This window comes from Pristiophorus japonicus, chromosome 7 (genome assembly GCF_044704955.1).
Source record: "Pristiophorus japonicus isolate sPriJap1 chromosome 7, sPriJap1.hap1, whole genome shotgun sequence".
Lineage (NCBI taxonomy): Eukaryota > Metazoa > Chordata > Chondrichthyes > Pristiophoridae > Pristiophorus > Pristiophorus japonicus.
In genome coordinates, this window is record NC_091983.1 from 41138576 (window position 1) to 41152737 (window position 14162).

The 14162-nt window shown below is 44.5% G+C and overlaps 1 protein-coding gene across 2 annotated transcripts in view; it reads right to left on the reverse strand.

The window, feature by feature from the left end:
* arhgef10 (Rho guanine nucleotide exchange factor (GEF) 10) overlaps positions 1–14162 on the reverse strand; it is a 423195-nt gene that overhangs the window by 212653 nt on the left and 196380 nt on the right. For both annotated transcript variants that reach the window (XM_070884917.1, XM_070884916.1), the window contains exons 10-12: positions 8607–8715; positions 6097–6209; positions 5185–5262 (exon numbers count right to left, since the gene is read on the reverse strand). In XM_070884917.1, coding sequence (XP_070741018.1) covers positions 5185–5262; positions 6097–6209; positions 8607–8715 — 300 coding nt within the window. The remainder of the gene's footprint in view (positions 1–5184; positions 5263–6096; positions 6210–8606; positions 8716–14162) is intronic.

The window sequence follows — 14162 nt, forward strand, 5'->3', positions numbered from 1 at the left end:
GCAGTGCAAGGAAGGTAGTGCAGGGGTCCCCTGCCGTCATCCCCCTGCAAAACAGATACATCACTTTGGGTACTGTTGAGGGGGATGACTCATCAGGGGAGGGCAGCAGCAGCCAAGTTCATGGCACCGTGGCTGGCTCTGCTGCACAGGAGGACAGGAAAAAGACTAGGAGAGCGATCGTGATAGGGGATTCAATTGTAAGGGGAATAGATAGGCCGCAACCAAGACTCCAGGAGGGTATGTTGCCTCCCTGGTGCAAGGGTCAAGAATGTCTCGGAGCGGTTGCAGGACATTCTGAAAAGGGAGGGTGAAAAGCCAGTTGTCGTGGTGCATATAGGTACCAACAATATAGGTAAAAAATCGGATGAGATCCTGCAAGGCGAATTTAGGGAGCTAGGAGCTAAATTAAAAAGTAGGACCTCAAAAGTAGTAATCTCAGGATTGCTACCAGTGCCACGTGCTAGTCAGAGTAGGAATCGCAGGATAGCTCAGATAAATTTGTGGCTTGAGGAGTGGTGTAGAAGGGAGGGATTCAAATTCCTGGGACATTGGAACCAGTTCTGGGGGAGGTGGGACCAGTACAAACCAGCTGGTCTGCACCTGGGCAGGACCGGAGCCAATGTCCTAGGGGGAGTGTTTGCTAGTGCTGTTGGGGAGGAGTTAAACTAACATGGCAGGGGGATGGGAACCTATGCAGGGAGACAGAGGGAAATATAATGGAGACAGAAGCAAAAGATAGAAAGAAGAATAGTAAAAGTGGAGGACAGATAAACCCAAGGCGAAAAACAAAAAGGGCCACACTGCAGCAAAATTCTAAAGGGGAAAAGTGTTTTAAAAAGACAAGCCTGAAGGCTCTGTGCCTCAAAGCGAGGAGTATTCGGAATAAGGTGGACAAATTAACTGCACAGACAGCAGTTAACGGATATGATGTAATTGGCATCACTGAGACGTGGCTCCATGGTGACCAAAGCTGGGAACTCAACATCTAGGGGTATTCAACACTTAGGAAGGATAGGCAGAGAGGAAAAGGAGGCGGGGTGGCATTGCTGGTTAAAGAAGAAATTAATGCAATAGTAAGGAGGGACATTAGCCTGGATGATGTGGAATCGGTATGGGTGGAGCTGTGGAATAACAAAGGGCAGAAAACACTCGTGGGAGTTGTGTACAGATCACCAAATAGTAGTAGTGAGGTTGGGGACAGCATCAAACAAGAAATAAGGGATGTGTGCAATAAAGGTACAGCAGTTATCATGGGCGACTTTAATCTACATATTGATTGGGCTAACCAAACTGGTAGCAATGTGGTGGAGGAGGATTTCCTGGAGTGTATTAGGGATGGTTTTCTAGACCAGTATGTCGAGGAACCAACTAGAGAGCTGGCCATCCTAGACTGGGTGATGTGTAATGAGGAGGGACTAATTACCAATCTTGTTGTGCGAGGCCCCTTGGGGAAGAGTGACCATAATATGGTAGAATTATTTATTAAGATGCAGAGTGACACAGTTAATTCAGAAACTAGGGTCCTGAACTTAAGGAAAGGTAACTTCGATGGTATGAGGCGTGAATTGGCTAGAATAGACTGGCAAATGATACTTATAGGGTTGACGGTGGATAAGCAATGGCAAACATTTAAAGATCACAGGGATGAACTTCAGCAATTGTACATCCCTATCTTGAGTAAAAATAAAATGGGGAAGGTGGCTCAACCGTGGCTAACAAGGGAAATTAAGGATAGTGTTAAAACCAAGGAAGAGGCATATAAATTGGCTGGAAAAAGCAACAAACCTGAGGACTGGGAGAAATTTAGAACTGAACATAGGAGGCCTAAGGGTTTAATTAAGAGGGGGGAAATAGAGTACGAGAGGAAGCTTGCAGGGAACATAAAAACTGACTGCAAAAGCTTCTATAAATATATGTGAAGAGAAAAAGATTAGTGAAGACAAATGTAGGTCCCTTGCAGTCGGATTCAGGTGAATTTATAATGGGGAACAAAGAAACGGCAGACCAACTGAACAAATACTTCGGTTCTGTCTTCACGAAGGAAGACACAAATAACCTTCCAAATGTACTGGGGGACAGTGGATCTAATGAGAAGGAGGAACTGAAGGATATCCTTATTAGGTGGGAAATTGTGTTAGGGAAATTGATGGAATTGAAGGCCGATAAATTCCCAGTACCTGATAGTCTGCCCCCCCAGAGTACTTAAGGAAGTGGCCCTCGAAATAGTGGATGCATTGGTTATCATTTTTCAACAGTCTATCGACTTTGGATCAGTTCCTATGGACTGGAGGGTAGCTAATGTAATACCACTTTTTAAAAAAGGAGGGAGAGATAAAACGGGTAATTATAGACCGGTTAGCCTGACATTAGTAGTGGGGAAAATGTTGGAATCAATCATTAAGGATGAAATAGCAGCGCTTTTGGAAAGCAGTAGCAGGATCGGACCAAGTCAGCATGGATTTATGAAAAGGAAATCATGTTTGACGAATCTTCTGGAATTTTTTGAGGATGTAACTAGTAGAGTGGACAAGGGAGAACCAGTGGATGTGGTGTATTTGGACTTTCAAAAGGCTTTTGACAAGGTCCCGCACAAGAGATTGTTGTGCAAAATCAAAGCACATGGTATTGGGGGTAATGTACTGATGAGGATAGAGAACTGGTTGGCAGACAGGAAGCAGAAAGTCGGGATAAACGGGTCCTTTTCAGAATGGCGGGCAGTGATCAGTGGAGTGCCGCAGGGCTCAGTGCTGGGACCCCAGCTCTTTACAATATAAATTAACGATTTAGATGAAGGAATTGAGTGTAATATCTCCAAGTTTGCAGATGACACTAAACTGGGTGGCGATGTGAGCTGTGAGGAGGACGCTAAGAGGCTACAGGGTGACTTGGACAGGTTAGGTGAGGCAAATGCATGGCAGATGCAGTATAATGTGGATAAATGTGAGGTTAATCATTTTTGGGGGTAAAAACACGAAGGCAGAATATTATATGAATGGCAGCAGATTAGGAAAAGGGGAGGTGCAACGAGACCTGGGTGTCATGGTTCATCAGTCATTGAAAGTTGGCATGCAGGTACAGCAGGCGGTGAAGAAGGCAAATGGTATGTTGGCCTTCATGGTTAGGGAATTTGAGTATAGGAGCAGGGAGGTCTTACTGCAGTTGTACAGGGCCTTAGTGAAGCCTCACCTGGAATATTGTGTTCAGTTTTGGTCTCCTAATCTGAGGAAGGACGTTCTTGCTGTTGAGGGAGTGCAGCGAAGGTTCACCAGACTGATTCCAGGGATGGTTGGACTGTCATATGACGAGAGACTGGATTAACTGGGCCTTTATTCACTGGAGTTTAGAAGGATGAGAGGGGATCTCATAGAAACGTACAAGATTCTGACGGGACTGGACAGGTTCGATGCGGGAAGAATGTTCCCGATGTTGGGGAAGTCCAGAACCAGGGGACATGGTCTTAGGATAAGGGGTAGGCTATTTAGGACTGAGATGAGGAGCAACTTCTTCACCCAGAGAGTTGTTAACCTGTGAAATTCCCTGCTGCAGAGAGTTGTTGATGCCAGTTCATTGGATATATTCAAGAGGGAGTTAGATATGGCCCTTACGGCTGAGGGGATCAAGGGGTATTGAGAAAAAGCAGGAAAGGGGTACTGAGGGAATGATCAGCCATGATCTTATTGAAAGGCGGTGCAAGTTTGAAGGGCTGAATGGCCTACTCCTGCACCTATTTTCTATGTTTCTATGTAAAAGCCCCGAGAACAAGCAACTTGAGCCGACCAGGTTCCCACTGCCAGCACTGGGCACCGCACTGCCACCAGACTACCTGGACACCATCCAGCAGTTCTGGCACTAGTTTGTCCTCACGCACCAGTGCTGACCCCAGCACTGATTCCAAGTACATAGCAAGTATGTACCTCACCATTCTAATGTACTTGCCTCACAACCGTACCACGAATGTAATAGTGTAGATGCAATTTTTTTTGGACTTGAATGTATATGAATGTAATGAGCCACCGGCACAATCTGTATGTGGCAGGGTGGGAAGGGAGGGAGGGTGCGGGGGGGTGGGGCGCGGGGGAAGAGAGAATGGAGTAGTCATGGACACACAAACAGAAACCACCAGCACCTCTACTGCCAACGAAACAACACCCACTCACCCAAGATGGAAACGACCCTCCAAGGGTCAGCCAGATAGAGCTAAGCCCAGAACACATTCAGTGCAAAAGCGATTTACACGAAGGACTTGGGGGAGAGTGATGTCATGTATCCTACATGTTTACTGCTTATACTATTAAAGGTGTACCACCAGAGGGCACTGCAGTGGGAAACTTGTAGGTTACCTGTACAGGTGTGCCAGGTCTACTATAAAAGGCAGGCCACCATGTGTGATCCTCACTCTGGAGCTACAAATGAAGGACTAAGGTCACTACAGTTCAAGTACAACACATTTCCTCGTGGAGTCATTATCAGAGCATCTAAAGACATAATAAGTACGTTCAAGCATAGCTTCAAATCTGGAATTGCTTGGCCTATATAGCTCAATACCACACACCATTTAACGGTTAAGCTATTCAAGCTGTTTTTTGTCCCAGAATTCAGAAAGGCCGAGGGGAAGGCATAGAGACTGTTCTAGGTTTTAAATATATAAAAGTCTTACAATTACATATAACACAATGGCTGTTATTTCCAAGTAATTAACTATAGTTTACCACTTAATAAATCCAGTGGCGTCATCCATCATTAATTCCTCCTGCTCCACATTTGTCATGACAAACACCATTAACAAAAAAAGACACAAACTGAGATAATCCACTCCCAGACCGCTTACAATGTACATTTTGTTTTAAAACTAGAGACACGTGGGAGTAATTTCAAAGCAGTTAGCATCACCATGATGTTCGGTCTTTGTAAATGACGCATGCGTACTCTCAGTTTATGATATCACGTGAACTTTTCAATGAGTTATTGCCTTATAATCATTCCCAGATCACCATCTGGTAAGATTTACTTTGGTCGGAAGAAGTTGTAAAAAATAACCTTGAATGGCCGAGATGCTCCAAAGATTTAAAAATAGATTCTTTTATTTTTTATTTATTTATTTTTTTAAAAAGCACAAACTTCTGGTTGTTATAACAACCCAAAATCCAACTGGGAAAGCTTAGTTTGCCTCAAGCTCCACCTTACCTCTAGAATTCGCTTTAATGCATCCATATAATTCTTCTCACTTTCAACAACTGAACCAAGAATATATCGTCTGACAACCTATTGCAAAAATAAATTTCGTTCAAGTTAGACAGAATTTACGTATAAAAAAGGCAATTAAAAAAATTTAATTAGCTGTAGACTGGATTAAATATTGCAACACAAAACTTTTGTAAAACAAAATCAATGTTTTTAAAAGATCTATTGTAGAAAGGTCAAATTCACCATTCAACGAGATTATATTCTGGATGCAGCAACATTAGGAAAACACTAATGAGATGAGATGTTAAACCAAGACCCAGTCTGCTTTCACAGCTGGACATAAAAGATCCCATGGCACTATTTCGAAGGGGAGTTATCCCTCGTGTCCTGGCCAACATTTATCCCTTAATCAACGTCACTAAAATGGACTATCTGGTCATTATCGCATATGTGTTAGTGGGAGCTTGCTGTGTGCAAATTGGCCACCACGTTTCCTACATTACAACAATGAGTACACTCCACAAGTATTTGATTGGCTATAAAGTGCTTTGGGGCATCTGATGGTCGTGAAAGATGCTATATAAATGCAAATCTTTCTTTCTTAACTGTCTCTTCCAATTTTTCTGCTTTTCTTGTCAGTGCCCTTTAGTTTTGTTTGAGGTTTTTTTTCTGCTCGATAAAATCTGAATGGATCTCAACTGATTCCACTGTGCATGTACATTTTGTGTTTTGACATAAAGCAGGATTGCATAGCAAGAAAACCTGCTTTATTCTACAGGTGCTATTTAGTATCTTAATTTATTCTGTAGGTCACAGAATACTCCGAGCTTGGGAACCAAATACCTCAAGTTGAAGTTACAACACACTTCTTATATGGTGCTGGGTTTATGGGTACTGATTACAAACACGTACCTGCTGCTGTGTCAAACCCTCGGGCATGGGTGTCATTACTGGCTCCGGATGTTTGCAGTCCACATCAATAAAGAGATTCTGTTCTTCTTCTTCCAAGCATCCAAACCTGTGATCTGAAAACAAAATGTGTGCAAATAAAAATCAGTGATGAATATTGGTGGGGCGGGGTGTCTATCGTGCTGCATATTGGTGCCTCTGTATGTGCAGCAATGAGTCACCTCTTAGACCCCTGGAAAAGTACAACTTCTTTCACCTTGTTCTCAAATATTGAGGGTATTTTAAAAAATATATATATTTCCCAAAGAGTTAAGTTTGAAAATATGGAGGTTTCTAGGATTGCCATTTCTGTTGTCTCTGGGAACTTTTTGCAGCTTTTTAAAAAACTTCACTAAATGCAGTTATGGAAGTACAGCAGCAGGGACGCCTTGTTTATGTTGATTTTTCAAGCGTGCTAAATAGAAAATGTTCCATTCCTCAGCTCGAAGCAAGAATTATTTGTGGGTCAGCTATAATCTGCGTCACATGAAGGATACACTATCCCTCCAATGTGCCTCACCTCCAGTCTCAGAAGAGCAGCAATTTATTGCGTGTGTCTTATTGCGTGTGTCTTAACATTTCCATTGCCTGCAAGAGCCACTCTCCTGTCAATCACAGCACGACTATTTTTGGCCGATAGAGGAATATTCTATTAGGAAAAGGATAGTTGGTTTGGGCTCTTTCGGCTGAGATGCTTAGGGATCTCTGCAAATAAAATTAGTGATGAGGTGCACTGGCTCAACAAATACATTAAAAAAAATAATTCAGATTTCTTTTCACCATTACGCCAGCCAATGCATGTTACAAATGCTTCCCAAGAATTTCTCTGCACAGGCCTACACTTCTCTCTGGGGGCTGTGGTAGAAGTCCAGTTGAATTGTGTATCTACTCCTTATCTGAATGAAGAGGGTCAACCAGGTCACACACTCCCAAAACACACCAGTGTTACACTGTGCAAGTGTTTTCTTGCCGGACTACATTTCTCACAATGCAGATTAAACGTGTCACCTTCTACTGATCCGAGCACCAGACTCATGGTCATTGGCCCACATTGCAACTGATCACCAAAACCTTCAGATGCTCTAAAAGTTATATTCAGATTTCCTTACTAGAGAAACGGATGTTTTTCTCTCGCAGAGACCTTCTGATTGGAAATCAGAAGAGCTGGCACTGAAGTTTATTGCATCTTCAGAATGAACACTGTAATAAAGTGGACGAGTAGGCAGTGTTTAACCCCTCCCATAATAAAGTGGACGAGTGGGCACTGTTAAACCACACCCATAATAAAGTGAACTAGTAGGCACTGTTTAAACTGCTCCCCCACTGCTGCCCCTCCCGCCAAATAAAGTGGACTAGTAGGCACTGTTTAAACTGCTCCCCCACACCCCGAAATAAGGTGGACTAGTAGGCACTGTTTAAACTGCTCCCCCACACCCCGAAATAAGGTGGACTAGTAGACACTGTTTAAACTGCTCCCACACCGATTCCGCCCCCCCCCCCCCGCAATAAAGTGGACCAGTAAGCACTGTTTATACCTCCACCCCCCATAAGGTGGAATGGTCGAAATTGTTTAGTTTAGCTCCCCTTCCCACCCCCCCCCCTCCCCGTTCTCCAGCCCCCTAATAAAGTAGGCATTGTTAAGCTTCCTAAAAGGCAGTGGTAAAGCTGTTTGAGGAATTGGAGAGTTCTGGATATTACCTGTAATGGAAATTGTGTGGAACTGCACTGAATAAAAGATAGTATTCTCACTGCTCTGTTGAAGGAAAAGTAAACAAGCCCCTAGCTCTTTTTGAGGCCCAATGGTTCTAATTTAGAATGATCTCCCATTTTCCCTGGCTTGACATTGGTTATCAAAACTAAACTCCAGACCCTGATTAAACCTCGAGCAATTCAATGGGCAATCAGCCGGGTACAATTAGCATTTTCATTATTACTCTGTTACAGATCTTACACTTGACCACGTTTTAAAGTAAATGAACGGTGGATAATTAATTAGTTGTGGATACTTGCACACTTTTTAGGCTGTTTTCAGCTTCTTGTACCACTCGGAGGCTAGCCTGCTGGTTTGAGTGGGTAAATGCACCACAGAGTGGGATTGAATCATACTGGTCAAAACAGTCACAGGTTCAATCCACAGGCTGTGATTTCAGCCCGGATAATTGCAGGGCCACAACAATTGACCTTGGTGGGGGAAGGCGAGAATAACCCAGGATTCACAGTCCTCATCGTTAGTCAGTAACTCATGCTCCAAAGCAGGAGTGCATTTGAGCAGGGTTGGGGTGAGGGGCAGCAGCACTGTGGAGCAAAAACTAGCACATTCAGAAAGTTTGTGGCATTCTCTAATCATTTTCTTAATGTTAATACACAGATTAGCAAAAAACTCTTGAAAAGTGCATAAGCCTTCTGAGAAGAGTCTGCTGAAATTACAATTGATCATGTATTTGCTCTGTGATATTAGCACTTTGCCCACTCACCTTGATACCTGTGTCTAATAAACGAGCGGCCCCTTTTAAGAACAGCAGCTTTGGTCTTTTCCAATCCATCTTTAGTACCTTCCTTTGCAGCTTTCATTAGCTGTTGCATCTGGAAGTTAACAAAAAACTTAGGATGTTCAAGAAGTATTGGAAACTGTTTCATTTGAACTTCAAAAGTCAGACATATCTAAGTAACAGCACTGCCCGATGGTTCACTGAAATGATCCGATGTATAGTTGAGCCACAGAGGCCGGGAAGGACGCTGGTTCAATTGTCTATTTGTGCGGAGTTAACTGGTCTCGGCCAAGCCTGCAGTAAGGGGTGCTATGATTGGCTTAATTTCCTTCCTGAATGCCCACTGATGAACAAGTCTCTTGCCATCCATGATTGTGGATAAATTCACTGACATTCTGGCTTTAACTGAAACTTGACTCATGGATGGCGATACTTACAAAAGCCTCCCTGCCTGGCTATACTTCCCACTATCTGCCCTGCCCAAACCACCTACGTGCCAGCTGTGGCTCAGTTGGTAGCACCCTTGTCTATCGAGACAGAAGGTTGTGGGTTCAAGTCCCACTCCAGCATAACATTCTAGGCCAACACTCCAGTGCAGTATTGAGGGATACTGCACTGTCAGAGGTGCCATCTTTTGGATCGTAGAGGACCTGTCTGCCTTTTTAGGTGGATGGAAAAGAACCTATGGCACTATTTCGAGTAAGAGCAGGAAAGTTATCCCGAGTGTCCCTCAATCAACATTAAAACAGATTATCTGGTCATCCATCAAATTGGAGGTAATATATTAGCATGGATAGAGGATTGGCTAACTAACAGAAAATAGAGAGTCGGGATAAACAGGTCATTTTCCGGTTAGCAAACAGTAACTAGTGGGGTGCCGCAGGGATCAGTGCCGGGCTTCAACTATTTACAATCTAAATTAATGACTTGGATGAAGGGACCGAGTGTAATGTAGCCAAGTTTGCCAATGATACAAAGATGGGTGGGAAAGCAAATTGTGAGGAGGACACAAAAAATCTGCAAAGGGATATAAACAAGCTAAATGAGTGGGCAAAAATTTGGCAGATGGAGTACAATGTGGGAAAATGTGCGGTTATCCACTTTAGCAGAAAAAATAGAAAATAAAATAATTATTTAAATGGAGAAAAATTGCAACGTGCCTGAGGGCCCTTGTGCATCAAATGGAATGTTGGCCTTTATTGCAATGGGGATAGAGTATAAAAGCAGAGTTGCCCTGCTACAACTGTACATGGTATTCGTGAAGTCACACCTAGAGTACTGCGTACAGTTTTGGTCTTCGTATTTAAGGAAGGATATACTTGCATTGTAAGCTGTTCAGAGAAGGTTCACTAGGTTGATTCCGGAGATGAGGGGGTTGACTTATGAAGATAGGTTGGGCCTATACTCATTGGAGTTCAGAAGAATGAGAGGTGATCTTGTCGAAACATATAAGATAATGGGGGGGCTCGACAAGGTGGATGCAGAGAAGATATTACCACTCAAAGGGGAAACTAAAACTAGGGGGCATAATCACAGAATATGGGGCCGCCCATTTAAAAATCAGATGAGGAGGAATTTCTTCTCTGAGGATTGTAAAATCTGTGGAATTCTCTGACCGAGAGAGCTGTGGAGACTGGTTCATTGAAGACAGAGATAGAAAGATTTTTGAGCGATAAGGGAAGATAGGGTTATGGGGAGCAGGCAGGGAAGTGGGGCCGAGTCCATCATCAGATCAACCATGATCTTATTAAATGGCGGAGCAGGCTCAAGGGGTCAAATGATCTACTCCTGTTCCTATTTCTTATGCTGTTTGTGGGCGTTTTCTGTGCGCAAATTGGCTGCAGTGTCTCCTACATTACAACAGTGACTACACTTCAAAAGTACTTCATTGTCCGGTGGTCATGAAAGGCGCTATATAAAGGCAAGTTTTTCTTTCTTTGTTTTCTTTTTATATCACTAAATCACATTCTGGTACCTCCCCGGTCCTTTGAGTACCTCCCTTTGTTTCATCCCTTTGTCCTGCCCTAAAGTCCTCACTGCCCATCCTAAACCCCACTCAGAGTGCCTTCTCCTTCAGCCTCTGTGCTGACTGATTGCTCATCTTGTGTATTTTTAAATCTTCCTCTCTCTCTCTATCTTCTCTAAATTCACTGAACTCCTGCCATCCTCAAACCTCTCCCTCCACATAAACTCTCCATGCTCATATACATGGTTGTCCCCTCAACCTCGCCATTCCCGTGGCTTCCCAACTGCCTTGGTCTCAATCAATGACCACTTCCTTGTATCGCTCACCACCCACATCTTCAACCACCCCTGGAAAAATTATTCCTGCAAGTCACTTAAAATTACACTTTCAAACTCCCAACTGGCAAGCCTTTGGACCTCCATCACTCTGCATCCATCAATTCCACCCTTGATGCCTTTGTTCCCTGCAAAATCTTTACTCTCCCATAGCCTGATCATTCGGCTTCATATCGCCCCATCTACACTCCCCCAAGTCCAAGGGTTGCAGACTCGAATATATCTGATAGACTGCTCTTACCATCGATCACCAGATTTTGGTGGACATCATCAATGCTATGGGGTCTGTGTCGCTCTCTCTTCTGCAAAAAATACCCCCTACTCCAGGATTATCCTGGGGAGCAAAGATAAACCTCAGCTTCTTTTCTCCACCATCAAGCATCTTCCAAACCTCTTTCCACCCTGAGCTCCAACAAGTGCTAGCTGGTGATGGACTGAGAGGTGATCTTATTGAAGCATATAAGATTCTGAGATCGTTCAACAGGGTAGATGCAGAGAGGGTGTTTGCCCTCATGGGGGAATCTAGAACGGGGGCATAACTTCAGAAGGGGTCGCCCATTTAAAATGAAAATGAGGAAGAATTTCTTCTCTGAGGGTCGTGAATCTTTGCAATTCTCTATCCCAGAGAGCTGTGGAGGCTGGGTCATTGAATATATTTAAGGTGGCGATAGACAGATTTTTGATAGATAAGGGAGTCAAGGGTTATGGGGAGCGGGCAGGGAAGTGGAGTTGAGGCCAAGATCAGATCAGCCATGATCTTACTGAATATGCCAGAGCAGGCTTGAGGGAACAGATAGCCTACTCCTGCTCCTATTCCTTATGTTCTTATGTAAAGAACAAATGGTATCCATTTTGATTGTCACCATGATATCTTATTCCTCCTTATCCTCAACCTCTCTGTAGCCTTTGATACGGTCGACCACACTATCCTCCTCCAAGACCTCTCCTGTCGCCTAGCTCAGTTGACTGATCTCACTTGATTCCACTCTTACCTATCCGAATGTAGCCAGAGCATCTCCAGCAATCACTTTCTGCGCTCTTACCATTATGTCCCCCACCAAGGATCAATCCTTGGCTCCCTCCTTTCCTCAGCTGCATACTACCCCCTCAGCCACATCATCCACAGATATGGTGTCAATTTCCACATGTACGCTGAAGACACCCAGCGTTACTTGTCCACCATCAATGTCAACTTCCCCACCGCCACTGTGTTAGTCAGACTGCCAACGTGACAGATGAAGAATGCCAGTTGTACCACAGTACCAAACACCAAGTAGAAGATAGGAGATCAGAGAGGAGAAAACTGGCAAGAAAATAAATCAGTGATTTAAACTAAATTTATACAGAAAAGGTATTCACTCATCTTTTTTTTTGGGGGGGGTGGGTGCATGAAGAAAGATACTCACTTTTGCTCATTCTCGCTAAAAGGTAGATTGAAGTATGAAATAATGTTTTTACCTTCATGTCTACTGTTGTGTATCTGTAAAGCATGCACTCCCATGTTCCGCCACCAGGGAGCGCATACCCTGAAGACCCAAGGGATCTCAGCATCCCTTGGGGGCACTGTATACAAGCCGGCCCCTAAGGCCTATTCCTCACTCTGGAGTGTCTTAATAAAGACTGAGGTCACTGTTACTTTAACCTCCCTATGTGCAGCCTCACCTGTGTTAGGAACACAACAACTGGCGACGAGTACACGAATCCAACGCAAAGATGCAGCAAACTGTTGGCATCCTGGAGAAGTTCTCGGAGGGTGAGGACTGGGAGGCCTATGTTGAACGGTTAGACCAGTACTTTGTAGCCAACGAGCTGGACGGAGAAGGAAGCGCTGCAAAAAGGAGGGGTCCTCCTCACGGTCTGCGGGGCACCGACCTACAGCCTCATGAAGAATCTTCTGGCTCCGGTGAAACCCACAGATAAGTCGTATGAAGAGCTGTGTACACTAGTGCGGGAGCAGCTTAACCCGAGGGAGAGCGTGCTGATGACGAGTATCGGTTCTATACATACCAGCAATCTGAAGGTCAGGAAGTGGCGAGCTACGTCGCCGAGCTAAGGCGACTTGCAGGACAAAGTGAGTTTTATGGCTACCTGGAGCAAATGCTCAGAGACTTCTTTGTACTGGGCATTGGTCACGAGACCATCCGACGAAAACTTTTGACTGTAGAGACACCACCCTCAGCAAGGCCATTGTGATAGCACAGGTGTTTATGTCCACCAGTGATAACACCAAACAAATCTCTCAGCACACAAATGCTCGCAATGTTCATAAATTAACTGGAACTATGTTTGCAAGCAGAAATGCACAGGGCAGAAACCACGAGTCTGCAACTGCCAGCAGGCCTCAAGTGACCAAGATGACTCAGAGTCCACAACAAAGGATGAATGTAAGGCAATTCACACCTTATTGGCGTTGTGGAGGCTTCCATTCAGCCTATTCATGCCGCTTCAAAGGGTATGTTTGCAAGAGCTTTGGAACAATGGGGCACCTCCAACGAGCTTGCAGATGAGCTGAAAGCTCTGCAAAACCTGCTAACCACCACGTGGCAGAGGAAGATCGGTCCATGGTGGATCAAAGCAATTTCGAGCCTCAGAGAGAGGAGGCAGATGCTGAAGTACACGGGGTGCACACATTTCAACGAAATGTCCACCTATAATGCTGAATGTAAAATTGAATGGCTTACCCATAGCTATGGAACTGGACTCTGGCACGAGCTAATCCATCATGAGTAAAAAAAATGTTTGAGAGACTGTGGTGCAACAAGGCATCCAGACCAGCCTTGAGCCCCATCCACACAAAACTGAGAACGTACACCAAAGAGCTTATCACTGTCCTGGGCAGTGCCATGGTCAAGGTCACCTACAAGGGCACGGTGCATGAACTGCCACTCTGGATTGTCCCGGGTGATGTCCCCACACTGCTTAGAAGGAGCTGGCTGAGCAAAATCTGCTGGAACTGGGATGACATCCGAGTGCTATCACATGTCGATGAGGCCTCATGTACCCAGGTTCTAAACAAATTTCCTTCCCTTTTTGAGCCAGGCATTGGAAACTTTTCCAGGACGAAGGTGCAGATCCACTTGGTCCCAGAGGCACGACCCATTCACCACAAGCGAGCGCTACCTCACATGATGAGGGAGAGAGTGGAAATCGAGCTGGACAGGCTGCAACGCGAGGGCATCATCTCCCCAGTGGAATTCAGCGATTGGGCCAGCCCAATTGTTCCAGTACTGAAAAGTGATG